The sequence below is a fragment of the Anomaloglossus baeobatrachus genome, chromosome 2 (genome assembly GCF_048569485.1).
Source record: "Anomaloglossus baeobatrachus isolate aAnoBae1 chromosome 2, aAnoBae1.hap1, whole genome shotgun sequence".
In the NCBI taxonomy this organism is placed as follows: domain Eukaryota; kingdom Metazoa; phylum Chordata; class Amphibia; order Anura; family Aromobatidae; genus Anomaloglossus; species Anomaloglossus baeobatrachus.
Genome location: NC_134354.1, coordinates 662,763,601 through 662,777,216, shown reverse-complemented (window position 1 = coordinate 662,777,216; position 13,616 = coordinate 662,763,601). Strand labels below are relative to the sequence as shown.

At 47.6% G+C, this 13,616-nt stretch overlaps 1 protein-coding gene across 1 annotated transcript in view; it reads right to left on the bottom strand.

Annotated features, from left to right (window-relative positions):
• The window catches only part of MBD6 (methyl-CpG binding domain protein 6), a 123,646-nt gene that overhangs the window by 62,514 nt on the left and 47,516 nt on the right, over positions 1–13,616 (bottom strand). The window contains exons 5-7 of the mRNA XM_075337078.1: positions 10,414–10,582; positions 7,784–9,469; positions 4,166–4,866 (exon numbers count right to left, since the gene is read on the bottom strand). Of these exons, the coding sequence (XP_075193193.1) occupies positions 4,166–4,866; positions 7,784–9,469; positions 10,414–10,582 (2,556 nt within the window). The remainder of the gene's footprint in view (positions 1–4,165; positions 4,867–7,783; positions 9,470–10,413; positions 10,583–13,616) is intronic.

The window sequence follows — 13,616 nt, the reverse complement described above, 5'->3', positions numbered from 1 at the left end:
GGGGGCCGGAGGTTCCACCTGGGCCGGGGGTCCCACCAGTGGCTGAGACTCCGGCTGAGTGAGTGTCACGGGGGCCGAGCATTGCACACAATGAGGGTAGGTGGAACCTGCAGGAAGCATTGCCGCACATGAGGTACAGGTTGCAAAGTAAGCCTGTGCTTTGGTACCCTTGCTTTTTGCAGACGACATGCTGTTTCTCCTCTTAGAATAATCAGTGAGGGTATATAGCCAAACGCTAACAGTGAGGCCGTACAAAGTAAATGTATACACTATAAGCATATAAATATACAATTCGGCACCCAGGGGGACCAGCACCTAGTAACAGGTGCGGCTTACCGACCGCTCCCAGCGGTTGTGTGACCACCAGATCCCTGCCTGGGCCTCCCAGAGCTGTGGAGCTCAGTTGTCTCCCCTCTGAAGTTCTCCAGCGTCTTGTAGCAATGGCTGCCGGCATTCAGAGAGGAGGAGGGGGCCGTGGGCGTGCCTGTAAAAGTGCGGGAATCTGGTGCCCCACGGTGCTCAGTGAGGGGGGAGGAGGATACAAAGTATGCTCCTGCCCTCAGCGCTGACGTCCAGTGCAGCGTCCCGCCCTTACCCCTGACTGGCAGGCCCGGGGGCGGGAATATGCGGCACTAGGCCGCAAAAGCCGGGGACTAAAGTTATAAGCGCGGCCGGCAAACAAGCGCGGCCAGCGCGGTAGTCCCGGCGCACTAACACACCCAGCAGCTGCTGCAGTGTCCATTACCCAGGCGCACTATGCGCCGTCCTTAAGGGGACACAGAGTACCTCAGAGTCGCAGGGCCTTGTCCCTGATGATACCCGGCTCCTGTCCAGCAGATTCCCCCAGGGGCTGCGGAGGGAGCGCGGTCCCAGCGCCTGGTGACCGGTCAGGATCCCACTTCACCCAGAGCCCCTAAGGGATGGGGAAGGAAAACAGCATGTGGCTCCTGCCTATGTACCCACAATGGGTACCTCAACCTTAACAGCACCGCTGACCTGAGTGGGGTGAGAAGGGAGCATGCTGGGGGCCCTGTATGGGCCCACTTTTCTTCCATCCGATATAGTCAGCAGCTGCTGCTGACTAAAATGTGGAGCTTGCGTGGATGTGAGCCTCCTTCCACAAAGCAATAAAACTGAGGAGCCCGTGATGCACGGGCGGGTGTATAGGCAGAGGGGAGGGGTTTACACTTTTAAGTGTAATGCTTTGTGTGACCTCCGGAGGCATAAGCTATACACCCAATTGTCTGGGTCTCCCAATGGAGCGACAAAGAAAATTCAGTCTTGATCAAGAGTCTGCTGAAAATGTGCTAAAATTTTTAAGAGGTACTTGCTTAGTAACAGATTTGGTGCATAATTTTGGAGATAGAAAGTGGCATAAATCATAGCAGAAAATCTCTACGCATGTCTTATGATTATATTACTGCTATAATTTAGGTGACTTTCTGGTATACACTATATTTCAAAAGTGAGTACACCCCTCACATTTATGTAAATATTTTAATTATATTTTTTCATGGGACCACACTGAAGATATGACACTTTGATACAATGTAAAGTAGTCAGTGTGCAGCTTGTATAATTGTGTACATTTTGTGTCCCCTCTAAATAACTCACACAGCCATTATTGTCTAAACCGCTGGCAACAACAGTGAGTACACCCTTAAGTGAAAATGGCTAAAATTGCGCCCAATTAGCCATTTTCCCTCTTCAGTGTCTTGTGACTTATTAATGTTGCAAGGTCTCAGGTGTGAATGGGGAACAGGGGTGTTACATTTGCTGTTATCGCTCACACAACCTCTCATACTGGTCACTGGAAGTTCAACATGGCACCTCATGGCAAATTAGGATCTGAGAATCTGAAAAAAAGAATTATTCCTCTACCTAAAGATGGCCAAGACTATAAGGCGATTGCCAACACCGTGAAATTGAGCTGCACCATGGTGGCCAAGACCATACAGTTGTTTAATAAAAGTTCCACTCGCCATGGTCGACCAAAGAAGTTGAGTGCATGTGCTCAGCGTCATATCCAGAGGTTGCATTTTCAAAATATACGTATGAGTACTGCCAGCATTGATGAAGAGGTTAAAGGGGTGGGGGGTAAGCCTGTCAGTGCTCAGACCATATGCTGCACACTGCATCACATTGGTCTGCATGGCTGTCATCACAGAAGGAAGCCTCTTCTAAAGATGATGCACAAGAAAGCATAAAAACAGATTGCTGAAGACAAGCAGACTAATGACATGGATTAGTAGAACCATGTCCTGAGGTGTAATGAGATAAAGATAAACTTATTTGGTTCAGATAGTGTAAAGCCTGTGTGACGGCAACCAGGTAAGGAGTACAAAGACAAGTTGTCTTGCCTACAGTCAAGCATGGTGGTGGGAGTGTCATAGTTTGGGGCTGCACAAGTGCTACCGGCTGTGGGGAGCTACAGTTCATTAAGGGAACTATAAATGCCAACATGTACTATGGTATACTGAAGCAAAGCACAATCCCCCCCTTCAGAAACTGGGCTGTATTTCAACATGATAATGACCCCAAACTCACCTCCAAGATGACCACTGCCTTGCTAAAAAAAAAAAAACCTGAGGGTAAAGGTCCTAGACCTAAATCCTATTGAGCACCTGTGCAGTTTCCGCAAATAGGTGTAGCACAAGGTGTATAACATCCACCAGCAACATGATGTCGTCATGGAGGATGGAAGAGGATGCCAGCAACTCCCGTGAAGCTCATTCATACCCAAGAGCCACACTTTGGACACAATTTATTCATTTTTACTTACTGGTGCACTCATTTTTGTTGCCAGCGGATAAGACATTAATTGCTGTGTATTGAGTTATATAGAGGGCACCATTTTACACAGTTATACAAGCTGTACACTGACTACTTAACATTGTATCAAAGTGTCATATCTTCAGTGTTGTCCCATGAAAAGATGTCATAAAATATTTACAAAAATGTGGGAGGTGTACTCACTTTTGTGATATGCTGTAAATAATAGTAAATCTTTAGGACTGTGCTAGGCTATGTCTTGACACGCTACAATTGCTGATTATGTCATTTCACTCTGAGGGAAAGAGGCCAAAACCCCATCATTGCTAAGTTTTTCAAAAAGTGGCAAAGCTGTCGTAAAATGCAAAACCTGGGGAAGTCGCTCAGTGGTTAGCATTGTTGCTTTTCAGCACTGGGGTCCTGGGTTACCCCCTATCCTTTGGATAAGAAAAAAAAACTTTAAAGGGAACCTGTCATCAGAAATTTTGCACTAAACCTAAAAGATTCACCCTTTGCAGCTCCTGGGCTGCATTCTAGCAATGTTCCTGTTGTTCTTGTGCCCCCTTTCTGACCAAAATAAAGACTTTATAAAGTGGTACCTTTTTGTATTTAGATCTTGATAATGGTACACGGGGGTGGGCTCTCTGGTGTCCGTTAGTCTGCCCCCCTGTCGCTTTAGGCCGTCCCCCATCGCGCAATTTCAAAGAGGTGACGTGAGGTAAGCTGGCCAGTGCTTGCGCAGAACGGTGGAGGTGAAAGCGCGAGCACGAGATTATGGGCGGGTACTTGTTGATGAAAATCACAGCGCCGCCCATAATCTCGCGCATGCGCCGTGCCACTCTCGCAGGACTGTGCAATGTGCACAGTGTGACCACTGGTGACGTGTTGCGCATGCGCGAGATTATGGGCGGCGCTGTGATTTTCATCAGCAAGTACCCGCCCATAATCTCGTGCTCGCGCTTTCACCGCCTCCACCGTTCTGCGCAAGCGCTGGCCAGCTTACCTCACGTCACCTAGTTTGAAATTGCGCAATGGGGGACGGCCTAAAGCGACAGGGAGGCAGACTAATGGACACCAGAGAGCCCGCCCCCGTGTACCATTATCAAGATCTGAATACAAAAAGGTACCACTTTATAAAGTCTTTATTTTGGTCTCAAAGGGGGCACAAGAACAACAGGAACCTTGCTAGAATGCAGCCCAGGAGCTGCAAAGGGGGAATTCTTTTAGGTTTAGTGCAAAATTTCTGATGACAGGTTCCCTTTAAAACTTGAGAATATCCCTTTAAATTGTGATCTTAAAAGTCATATGTGATCTCTGGATGAAGATAGAATACCATTTATATTGCAAAAAACATTCAGGATGTGATAAAGGAAAAATAAGAGCTTCATCTTACCTGTCCAGGGCAAGCAGAGGAGTCTACAGCCCCAAGACTGGCAGCCAGTAGTGCCGAATTCAAAGCTATGAGGGCGGGAGAGGCAGAGACTGGTGGGAATAGCAAGGGTTGAAGGGCGTTTTCTGGAAACGTCTCAGGCAAGGTAAGTGGTGTCTCATGTTTCTCAGTTGCGTCATTCTGTGAAGTAGGCAAAGAGTCCAACAAAGGTGCAAGGGATGACAAGAGGGTACTTTGCTGTTGGTTTTGTGGTGGAAGATCAAGCTGTGGTAGCCCAAGTCCCCCAAGTGGTAAAAGAGGATTTTGTAGTATCGATGCCATTAACAAGGCCTGCACAGCACTGGCGTCAGGGTCACCCATAGCAGAAGGCAATGCCATAGGTGGGTTTTGGAGTCCCAAAAGGCCAAGTTCCGCACTACCCAACAAAGAGGAGGAAAGTAAATTGAGCAAACCTTGGTTCAGAAGCTGATGGTGTTGATTTAAGCTGAGGGAAAGCGGCAATGACCCAAGCATTGCTAAGTTTAACAGGGTAGGGGTAGCAGGAAATGGCATAACATGCTCTTGTCCCAAAAATGAGAAACTATCCCCAGCATTGGTCAGAGAACATGGCAGCTCATTGCTTCCTTCTGCAACATTGCTCTGGGGCAAGCTCGGGACAGGAGATTTTGGTAAGGGAGATGGACTGGGTCGGCCAGAAGAGGATGCTAGAACAGAAAGAACAACAATGGTTATACAATTAATGGGATAGCGTATACAATACACAAATCATTATTAAGATCCCTGTAGAAAATTTAAGCAGCTAAGGGTCACCCTCAGGAATGACGTATATACCAGTGCTTTAAATCATAAATAAGACCGTTACTCTGAAACAGTAACATTAAAGATCAGAAGTGAAACCCATGGATGTTTGAAATGTGAGTCTATTAAAGGTTTGTGTAGAATCGGAGAACAAAACGTCTCCTTTCTTCCAGAAACAGCTGCATATTGGTCCATAGGTTGTGTGTGATTTTCCGCAATTCTTATCTATGAAGGCAATGCTACAAACAACCTGTGAGCCGGTGTGGTGCTGTTATTGAAACAATGCAGACATTTTTTCAAATCCTGGACAACCCTTTAACTTTAGAAATCCTGCTCTATACTTATCTGTCATCTCTGTACTCCCTAATCAGCTGGTAAAGAGCCCAGGCACCCAACACTTTATACACACATCCCTTCACAGACTCGCTAAGGCTCCTTTCACATTGCGTTTCAGTGGCTCCATCGGGGCATACGTTCGAAATCCTGCCCCTCCCCCCACAAAACGTGTTTCGGACGTATGCGCCGACAGGGCCATGGAGTATAATGGAGCAGACAGAGCAGACTACGTTCAGGTGTCCGCATGCAAAAAGCGTATACCCCCGAAAATGGTGCAAGACAGAGCATACGCTTGCACTATCTGCTCCATTCTACTCAATGGCCCTGTCGGTGCATATGTCCGAAACACGTTTTGTCGGGGGCGGGTCGGGATTTTGGATGTATGCCCCAACGGAGCCACTTTACCGCAATGTGAAAGGAGCCTAAAGGGGGCTTTACACGCTGCGACGTTGCTAGCGTTCGCACCCGCCCCGTCGTTTGTGCGTCACGGGCAAATCGCTGCCCGTGGCGCACAATATCGCTAGGAGCCGTCACACATACCTTCCTAGCGACGTCGCTGTGGCCGGCGAACAAACTCTTTTCCAAGGGGGCGGCTTTGTGCGGCGTCACAGCGACGTCACACGGCAGGCGTCCAATAGAAGCAGAGGGGCGGAGAGCAGCCGCATGAAAGTCACGCCCACCTCGTTGCCGGAGGACGCAGGTACGGTGTTCTTCATTCCCGGGGTGTCACACATAGCGATGTGTGCTGCCTCAGGAACGACAAACAACCTGCGTCCAGCACCAGCAACGATATTTGGGAAATGGACGACGTGTCAACAATCAACGATTTGGTAAGTACTTTGCATTGTTAGAGGTCGCTCATACATGTCACACGCAACGACGTTGCTACAGAGGCCGGATATGCGTCACGAATTCCGTGACCCGAACGTCATCTCGTTGCGTGTAAAGCGGCCTTAAGACTAACGGAAAATCTAATGTCAGGTAGAGACAGATTGTCTGCATGTGCTATGCCATAATTGCTCGCTGCCCACATAGCAGCTTTTCTGGCTATTTGACCTAAACAACCATCTATGACGAGGGTTAGAGTACCTTCAAATTGAGTTGTCGGATTTTGACACAGGCGTGGAGCCGCTCCAAAATCCACATCAAAATCCCTTTAAAAACACTAAATAAGCTTCCTATTGATTTCAATGGGAAACCAAAAATATATTTCACATGGTGTCGTTTATTTTCCACGGCTGTTGCAACTTGGAAAAATAGCAGCATATCAATTCTTAAAGGGAACCTGTCAGGTGCAATATACACTCAAAACCACGAGCAGTTCTGGGTACATATTGCTAATCCCTGCCTAACTGTCCCTGTATACACTAGAATAGATTAAGAAATCTTTAGAAAAAGTATTTCTAAAGATCTTTTATCTTATGCTAATGAGCAGGGACTAGTCCCAAGGGTGTTATATCCCCTGACTAGTCCACCCTCTTAGCATGTTAGCACGCCTACAGGGGCATACTAACATGCTACTCAATGCAGCATCACCAGCGGTGACGCGCAAACCTATGTTCACTGTGATTGCGCTTTTGAGTCCCCGGAACTTCCAGTCATGCGTACTAGACCTCTCTGAAGCCGGGACGTGTACACCCGGCTTCATACTGCGCATGACCGTAAGTTCCCAGCAATCAGAAGAGCGGTCACAGGGAACACAGGTACGCGCGTCAACGCTGGTGATGCTGCATTGAATAGCATGTTAGTACGCCCCTGTAGGCATGCTAACTGGGCAGACTAGTCGGGGGATATAACTCCTTTGAAACTAGTCCCTGCACTCATTAGCATAAGATAAAAGATCTTTAGAAATACTTTTACTAAAGATCTCTTTATCTATGCTAGTGTATACAGGGACGGTTAGGCAGTGATTGGCAATATACACCCAGAACTGCTCGTGGTTCTGGGTACATATTGCACCTGACCGTTGCCTTTAAGGAATAGCTGCTTGTAAGAAGAATTAAAAGAAAAAAAAGAAAAACTTAGTGGGTTTTTTTTCACAAGGTTTTTATATGTGAATTTTTCAGCCCTAATCTTTGAAAGGAAAAAAAACTAAGTGAATATATTCGAAGATGCTTTTAGAAGTTAGTAGGAGCGCTTTGCACTCAGCATTGTGCTAGACTGAAACAGGAACTGTCTGCTCTCCTAACAATTTATATGTGTAATGTCTGCGTGGTCCTGTGTCTCGGTTATCCCTCCTGGCTGAAATAGAAATGGTCTACATCATATTAAACCTTCCAGTTAGAGCTGATGACTCCAAAATGACAAGAGCAATGGTCAATTTATTCAGGAGACAGACGAATAAACCCCCATGGAGGTATAAAAGATTCTCTAGAATTGTATTTTTCATAGGGGTTACACGTATTTACTAAAACAGACATGTCGAGAGAGCAGACAAGCCTGCAATATATTACTGCTCAAAAAAAAAAAAAAGGTATCCCGACTTACGTGGATTTACACTGGTTGGTGTGGATGGTAACTTCAGTGGTAAAGAAGTCCCTGAGTTCTGCTCTGTAGAAGTCTGGACTAAGTGCCCTACAAGGCCAAGTAGATGGTTTCCGATATCTTGGGAAGCAGGAGATGGGCTTAGAGTTTTGCTTTGGCTTGGGGACTCCTCTACTGATGAGCGAGGCATTTGAAGAGAAAAGGGAGCATAACCAAAAACAGAGTGTGAGTAGATGGCTTTGGATCTTCCCATGTCTTCCTCAATTTGACCCCCAGTTCCTATTAACTTTGAATAAGAATTCAATTTGGAGAGTCCACTAGGGCTAGTAGGGTTGTGGCCGCTAACATCCTGAGGACTTGCATCAGGGCCTGGAGAATTCCTCTGTCTTTTGCGTTTCACCAATATATCCCTTTTCTGGGAGTGAGTCCTGCTGGGAAGGGCCCGACCTTCTTGTGTGACAGTTGGAGAAAGCAAAGTATTGGGATTCAGCACTCGGCTGGGTAAAGTGCTTGGGGCTGTGGCTTCAGGTTTGGTTTGATTAGCCATTTGGGCCTTTGCAGCTGCTGTGAGAAGGCTGCTGGCAGGAAACGAAGCATTGGCTTGCTGACCCAATATGCATCCGAGGGGAAAGCCCAGTAAGCCTTGCGCTGCTCCCAAAGACACCGGTGGTGCTGTTTTATTGCTTTGGTGGGTTAAGGCATGGCTGGCATTTGAAGAGGATCCCAGTTGGGCCTGCCCAAAGGGAGGGAGGCCTTCAAGTATTGCTTTTGGGCTGTGGGGCACAGAGCGCTTAGGAGAGCTGATAGGTCGTGGAGATCTTGAGCTTGACCTTAAGGGGGCAGGAAAGTGCTCAGATGAGGCTGATGAATGGCGGGAACGTTGAGGGGACGGCTCCACACTGCCAGCTGGAGAAGAGATGGAAGATATGGAGGACCTGGTTGTAGATGGAGATGTGAGTGCGCCACTACGAGTGAAAGGAGAGAATGGAGGCGGGAGGGTTGTGGATGAAAGGTTGCCTGGGTTGTGTTCAGGACCAAGGTGAGGGTTCATTAAGGGAACCTGAGTCTGAATTAAGGGGGGAGAGTTCAATATATGGTGCTTTGGGCTAGGCGGCCTACAGCTGTTACAGTCCAAAATACCCAGTGGATCTTTTTCAGGAAAAACAAATGTTCGCCGTGGGCCCTGAATAGATTCTTCCAGCGTCCGATTAAAGGTGCCTCCTGGCACAAAATTACAGGAATTAAGAGCTAATGGTTTGGGGGACAGGCCTGAAAGTTCTTGACTACATGAGGGGTAGGAAGGTCGATTCTGGGAAGACTTAACTTGTGTATAAGAACTGGTACACAGCTCATGAGATATGGCTTGTTGAGTCCTTGAAAACACCTCGTAATTACCATTTGATGGCACTGGTGGACAGTTCCTTAAGGCATAGGACTCACCAAGAGGAGCCCCATGCTGCCTGGGTAAGGCAGGCCGCTGGTTGGATCGCAGGTCAGAATACCTTTCTCCAGGATGGGGAGTGAAGGTATCTGGCTTGTGATCCAGGGGTTTTTCCATATGGTGAGCAGACATGTTGTGGGCCTTTTCCATCATCAGTTTGGTGAAGATGTCAGGATCCAAGGAACAAGGGTGTTGTCCTATCTTTGGGCTGGTGGATGCTGTATTAAAGTTCTGACTTGAGCCACATCCTATATATAAAAAAAAATAAAGAGAAAAAGTGAATAACTTAAAAAATAAACGTGTGTACACACCCCCTACACATCTCCAGGTTACTGGATACAATTAATATGGTTAGTAAATTGCTGCTTAGAATAAGTACTACATTGAACACTGCATAAGATTTTGCTACTAAATCTAGGAGAGTTCATAGTAATGGTTCAAGTTTTGGGGGTTTTTTTTACCATGTATGTAGGTCATAGTGTTACATTGGTGGCTTATGAAGGACATTGCTTTATTGCTTGAAATTAGTAAGTACTACCACTTCTAATAAAAAGATGGATGACTTTGCAATTGCTTCCATTCCACAAAATGCCATACAATGCTGGTACTTCACTCGCATATATTATTTTCTATATAATTCATGTTACTTCAGAAAAAATTGTTAAACGCCACTTGCTTACTTATGCGCATACAGACAAACAAAAAAAAAGAAAAAAAAAAAAGATTTAAAGGGATTGTCCACTATTTGGACAAGTAGTTTTAAATTACATCGACCTCTTGTAAATAAAGATAAAAAATTAAAAACATATACGCACCTGGTGCAGTTCCAGCAATGTTGATGCCGGATTATAACAATGCCAAGTGAACCCTGCAGCCAATCAGTGGCTGCTATTTATTGGGCTGCTGCGCTCACACTTACTTCATCTTATCCGTAAGAGCTCAGCTGCCCAATAGTGTCTGCTCATTGGCTACAGGGTTCACGTGGCATAATAATGCCATGTGAACCCGCCGGGCAGACACAGCACTATCATCACTGGAACGACGCCCATGTGGATGAGGAGTATGTATCATTTTATTTTACAAGGTGGACAACTTCATTTAAAAAGGGGTAATTCAGGCAGTGAACAACCTCTTTAAAGCTACAAACTATTTTTGTGGTGATATGACAGGAAACCATGATATTTTTGTTTACCAGCAGCTTGACTTTGTAGTGCAAGGGGTGTACTCTCAATGCTTTTGTACAGGGTTGCAAGGGCTACAATTTTCCTACGATGGTTGCAAAGTTTGGTCATGTCCTCTTCAGCCTTCACATCTTCTGCGCTACGCCGCTTCACCACTGCTCTTGGGTCAAAGTTAAAAACCTGCAAGAGGAAAAGTATCATCATGTATCATCACACCATAAAACCTGCTTAAATAGCAGTAAGACATTTTTGGAAAATTAGAGACAAAATTGTAGTGTTCCTCAAGATGTCCAGTAAACATGTGACATACAATAAGGACCTTGCACCACATAACGAAACCAAAAGAAATGTGGTTAACACTTTAAAGTGAACCTATCATATTGTACATGCAGTCTGACCTGTGGACACCACAGCATAGAGGATAAAAGCGGAGCAGAAGGATTTCAAGGATTTTAGGAAAAGATTCGTTATACCTGTATTTTACGAGGGGCTGCTGCTGATAAGTCTTTGGCTTTGTGATTTTTTTTGTTTCTATGGTAACAAATGTTACATCACATGAAAGCCTTATGTGTTTAATATATGTTTTCAAAATTTTATGTTTGTTGCTTATGGCATTACTGTTTTCTACACTTGCGGGAAAAAAAAAGTCGGAGTCTAACTGACTCAGAGCAGAAGAGTGATAAAATTCTTGTTTCTGCAAGGAAAGTCCGAGAAAAAGAGAATTTTGTTTACTTACCGTAAATTCTTTTTCTTATAGTTCCGACATGGGAGACCCAGACCATGGGTGTATAGCTTCTGCCTCCGGAGGACACACAAAGTACTACACTAAAAAGTGTAGCTCCTCCCTCCTAGCATATACACCCCCTGGATAACCAAATATAGCCAGTTTAGTGCAAAAGCTGAAGGAGGACATCCACCCACAAGTAGAGATAGAGCAAAACCCGGAACAACCGGAGCCTCTGTCTACAACAACAGCCGGTGAAAACACACGGAACAAGAAAACTGCCAACAGGCAACAGGGAGGGTGCTGGGTCTCCCATGTCGGAACTATAAGAAAAAGAATTTACGGTAAGTAAACAAAATTCTCTTTTTCTTCATCGTTCCTTATGGGAGACCCAGACCATGGGACGTTCCAAAGCAGTCCATGGGTGGGAATAAACAGATAACTGAGAAGTAGGCGAAACCTAACTTCACAAATGGGCGACAGCCGCCTGAAGGATGCGCCTGCCCAAGCTCGCATCTGCCGAAGCATGAGCATGCACTTGGTAGTGCTTCGAAAAGGTATGCAGACTGGACCAAGTGGCAGCCTGACAGACCTGCTGAGCCGTAGCCTGGTGCCTGAAAGCCCAAGAGGCACCGACAGCTCTGGTCGAGTGTGCCTTGATCCCCGGCGGGGGAGGCACTTGAGAACACTGGTAGGCATCGGAAATGGCCGACCTAATCCAGCGAGCTAGGGTCAGCTTAGAAGCCGAGAGGCCCTTACGCTGACCAGTGGTTAGCACAAAGAGAGAGGTGCACCGCCTAAGAGCAGCGGTGCGAGACACATAGATCCGGAGCGCCCGCACCAGATCCAGAGTATGCAACGCTTTTTCAAAGCGATGAACAGGAGCCGGACAAAAGGAAGGCAGGGAAATATCCTGGTTAAGGTGGAAAGGAGATACCACCTTAGGAAGAAAGTCCGGAGACGGACGAAGAACCACCTTGTCTTGGTGAAAAAACAAAAAAGGTGACTCCGAGGAGAGCGCAGCCAAATCAGAGACTCTCCTGAGGGAAGTTATGGCCACTAGAAAGACCACTTTCTGTGAAAGACGAGACAAAGAAACCTCCCTAAGTGGCTCAAAAGGGGGTTTCTGCAAGGCGGTGAGGACCAGATTAAGGTCCCAGGGATCCAGAGGTCGCCGGTAAGGCGGAATGATGTGAGATGCGCCCTGCATGAAGGTGCGCACCTGAGCCAGCCGGGCGATACGCCGCTGGAACAACACTGACAGAGCCGAGACCTGTCCCTTGAGGGAATTGAGGGATAGTCCTAGCTGCAGACCAGACTGCAGGAAGGACAGAAGGGTCGGCAGAACAAAAGGCCAAGGGGCGTGGCCGGAAGAACGACACCAGGACAGGAAAATTTTCCAAGTCCTGTGGTAAATTTTTGCCGAGGAAGACTTCCGAGCCTGAGTCATAGTGGAGATGACCTCGGGAGGAATGTCGGAAGCCGTCAGGATCCAGGACTCAAGAGCCACGCCGTCAATCTGAGAGCCGCAGAATTCTGTCGGAAAAACGGACCTTGTGAGAGAAGGTCTGGACGGTCCGGGAGATGCCACGGCACCTCTACGGACAGACGGGGCCAGTCTGGAGCAATGAGTATGACCCGACGGCCCTCCATTCTGATCTTGCGCAGGACTCTGGGCAAGAGAACTAGAGGGGGAAACACGTAAGCCAGACGGAACTGGGACCAATCCTGAACCAGCGCGTCCGCTGCAAAGGCCTGAGGATCGTGGGAGCGAGCCACGTAAACCGGGACCTTGTTGTTGTGCCGGGATGCCATTAGATCCACTTCCGGAGTTCCCCACTTGCGGCAGATCGACCGGAACACTGCCGGATGCAGAGCCCACTCGCCGTTGTCCACGGTTTGACGGCTGAGATAATCTGCCTCCCAGTTTTCTACGCCTGGGATGTGGACTGCGGATATGGTGGACTTGGAGTCCTCCGTCCACTGAAGGATGCGTTGAACCTCCAACATTGCCAGGCGGCTGCGAGTCCCGCCCTGGTGATTGATGTAGGCAACTGCTGTCGCGTTGTCTCACTGGACTCGAATGTGCTTGGCCGCCAACAGGTGGTGAAAGGCTACGAGAGCTAGGCGCACAGCTCTGATTTCCAGCACATTGATCGAGAGGGCTGATTCGGACGGAGTCCAAGTGCCCTGTGCTCGGTGGTGGAGAAATACTGCTCCCCAGCCGGATAGACTGGCATCCGTGGTGAGGATCACCCAGGACGGGGCCAGGAAGGAGCGTCCCTGAGACAGAGAGAGGGGCCGAAGCCACCACTGAAGGGAGCTCCTGGTCTGTGGCGACAGAGCCACCAACCTGTGCAAGGAAGAAGTCCGCTTGTCCCAACAGCGGAGAATGTCCAGCTGCAGAGGACGCAGATGGAACTGGGCAAAGGGAACCGCTTCCATTGACGCCACCATCTGACCCAGCACCTGCATGAGGTGCCTGATGGA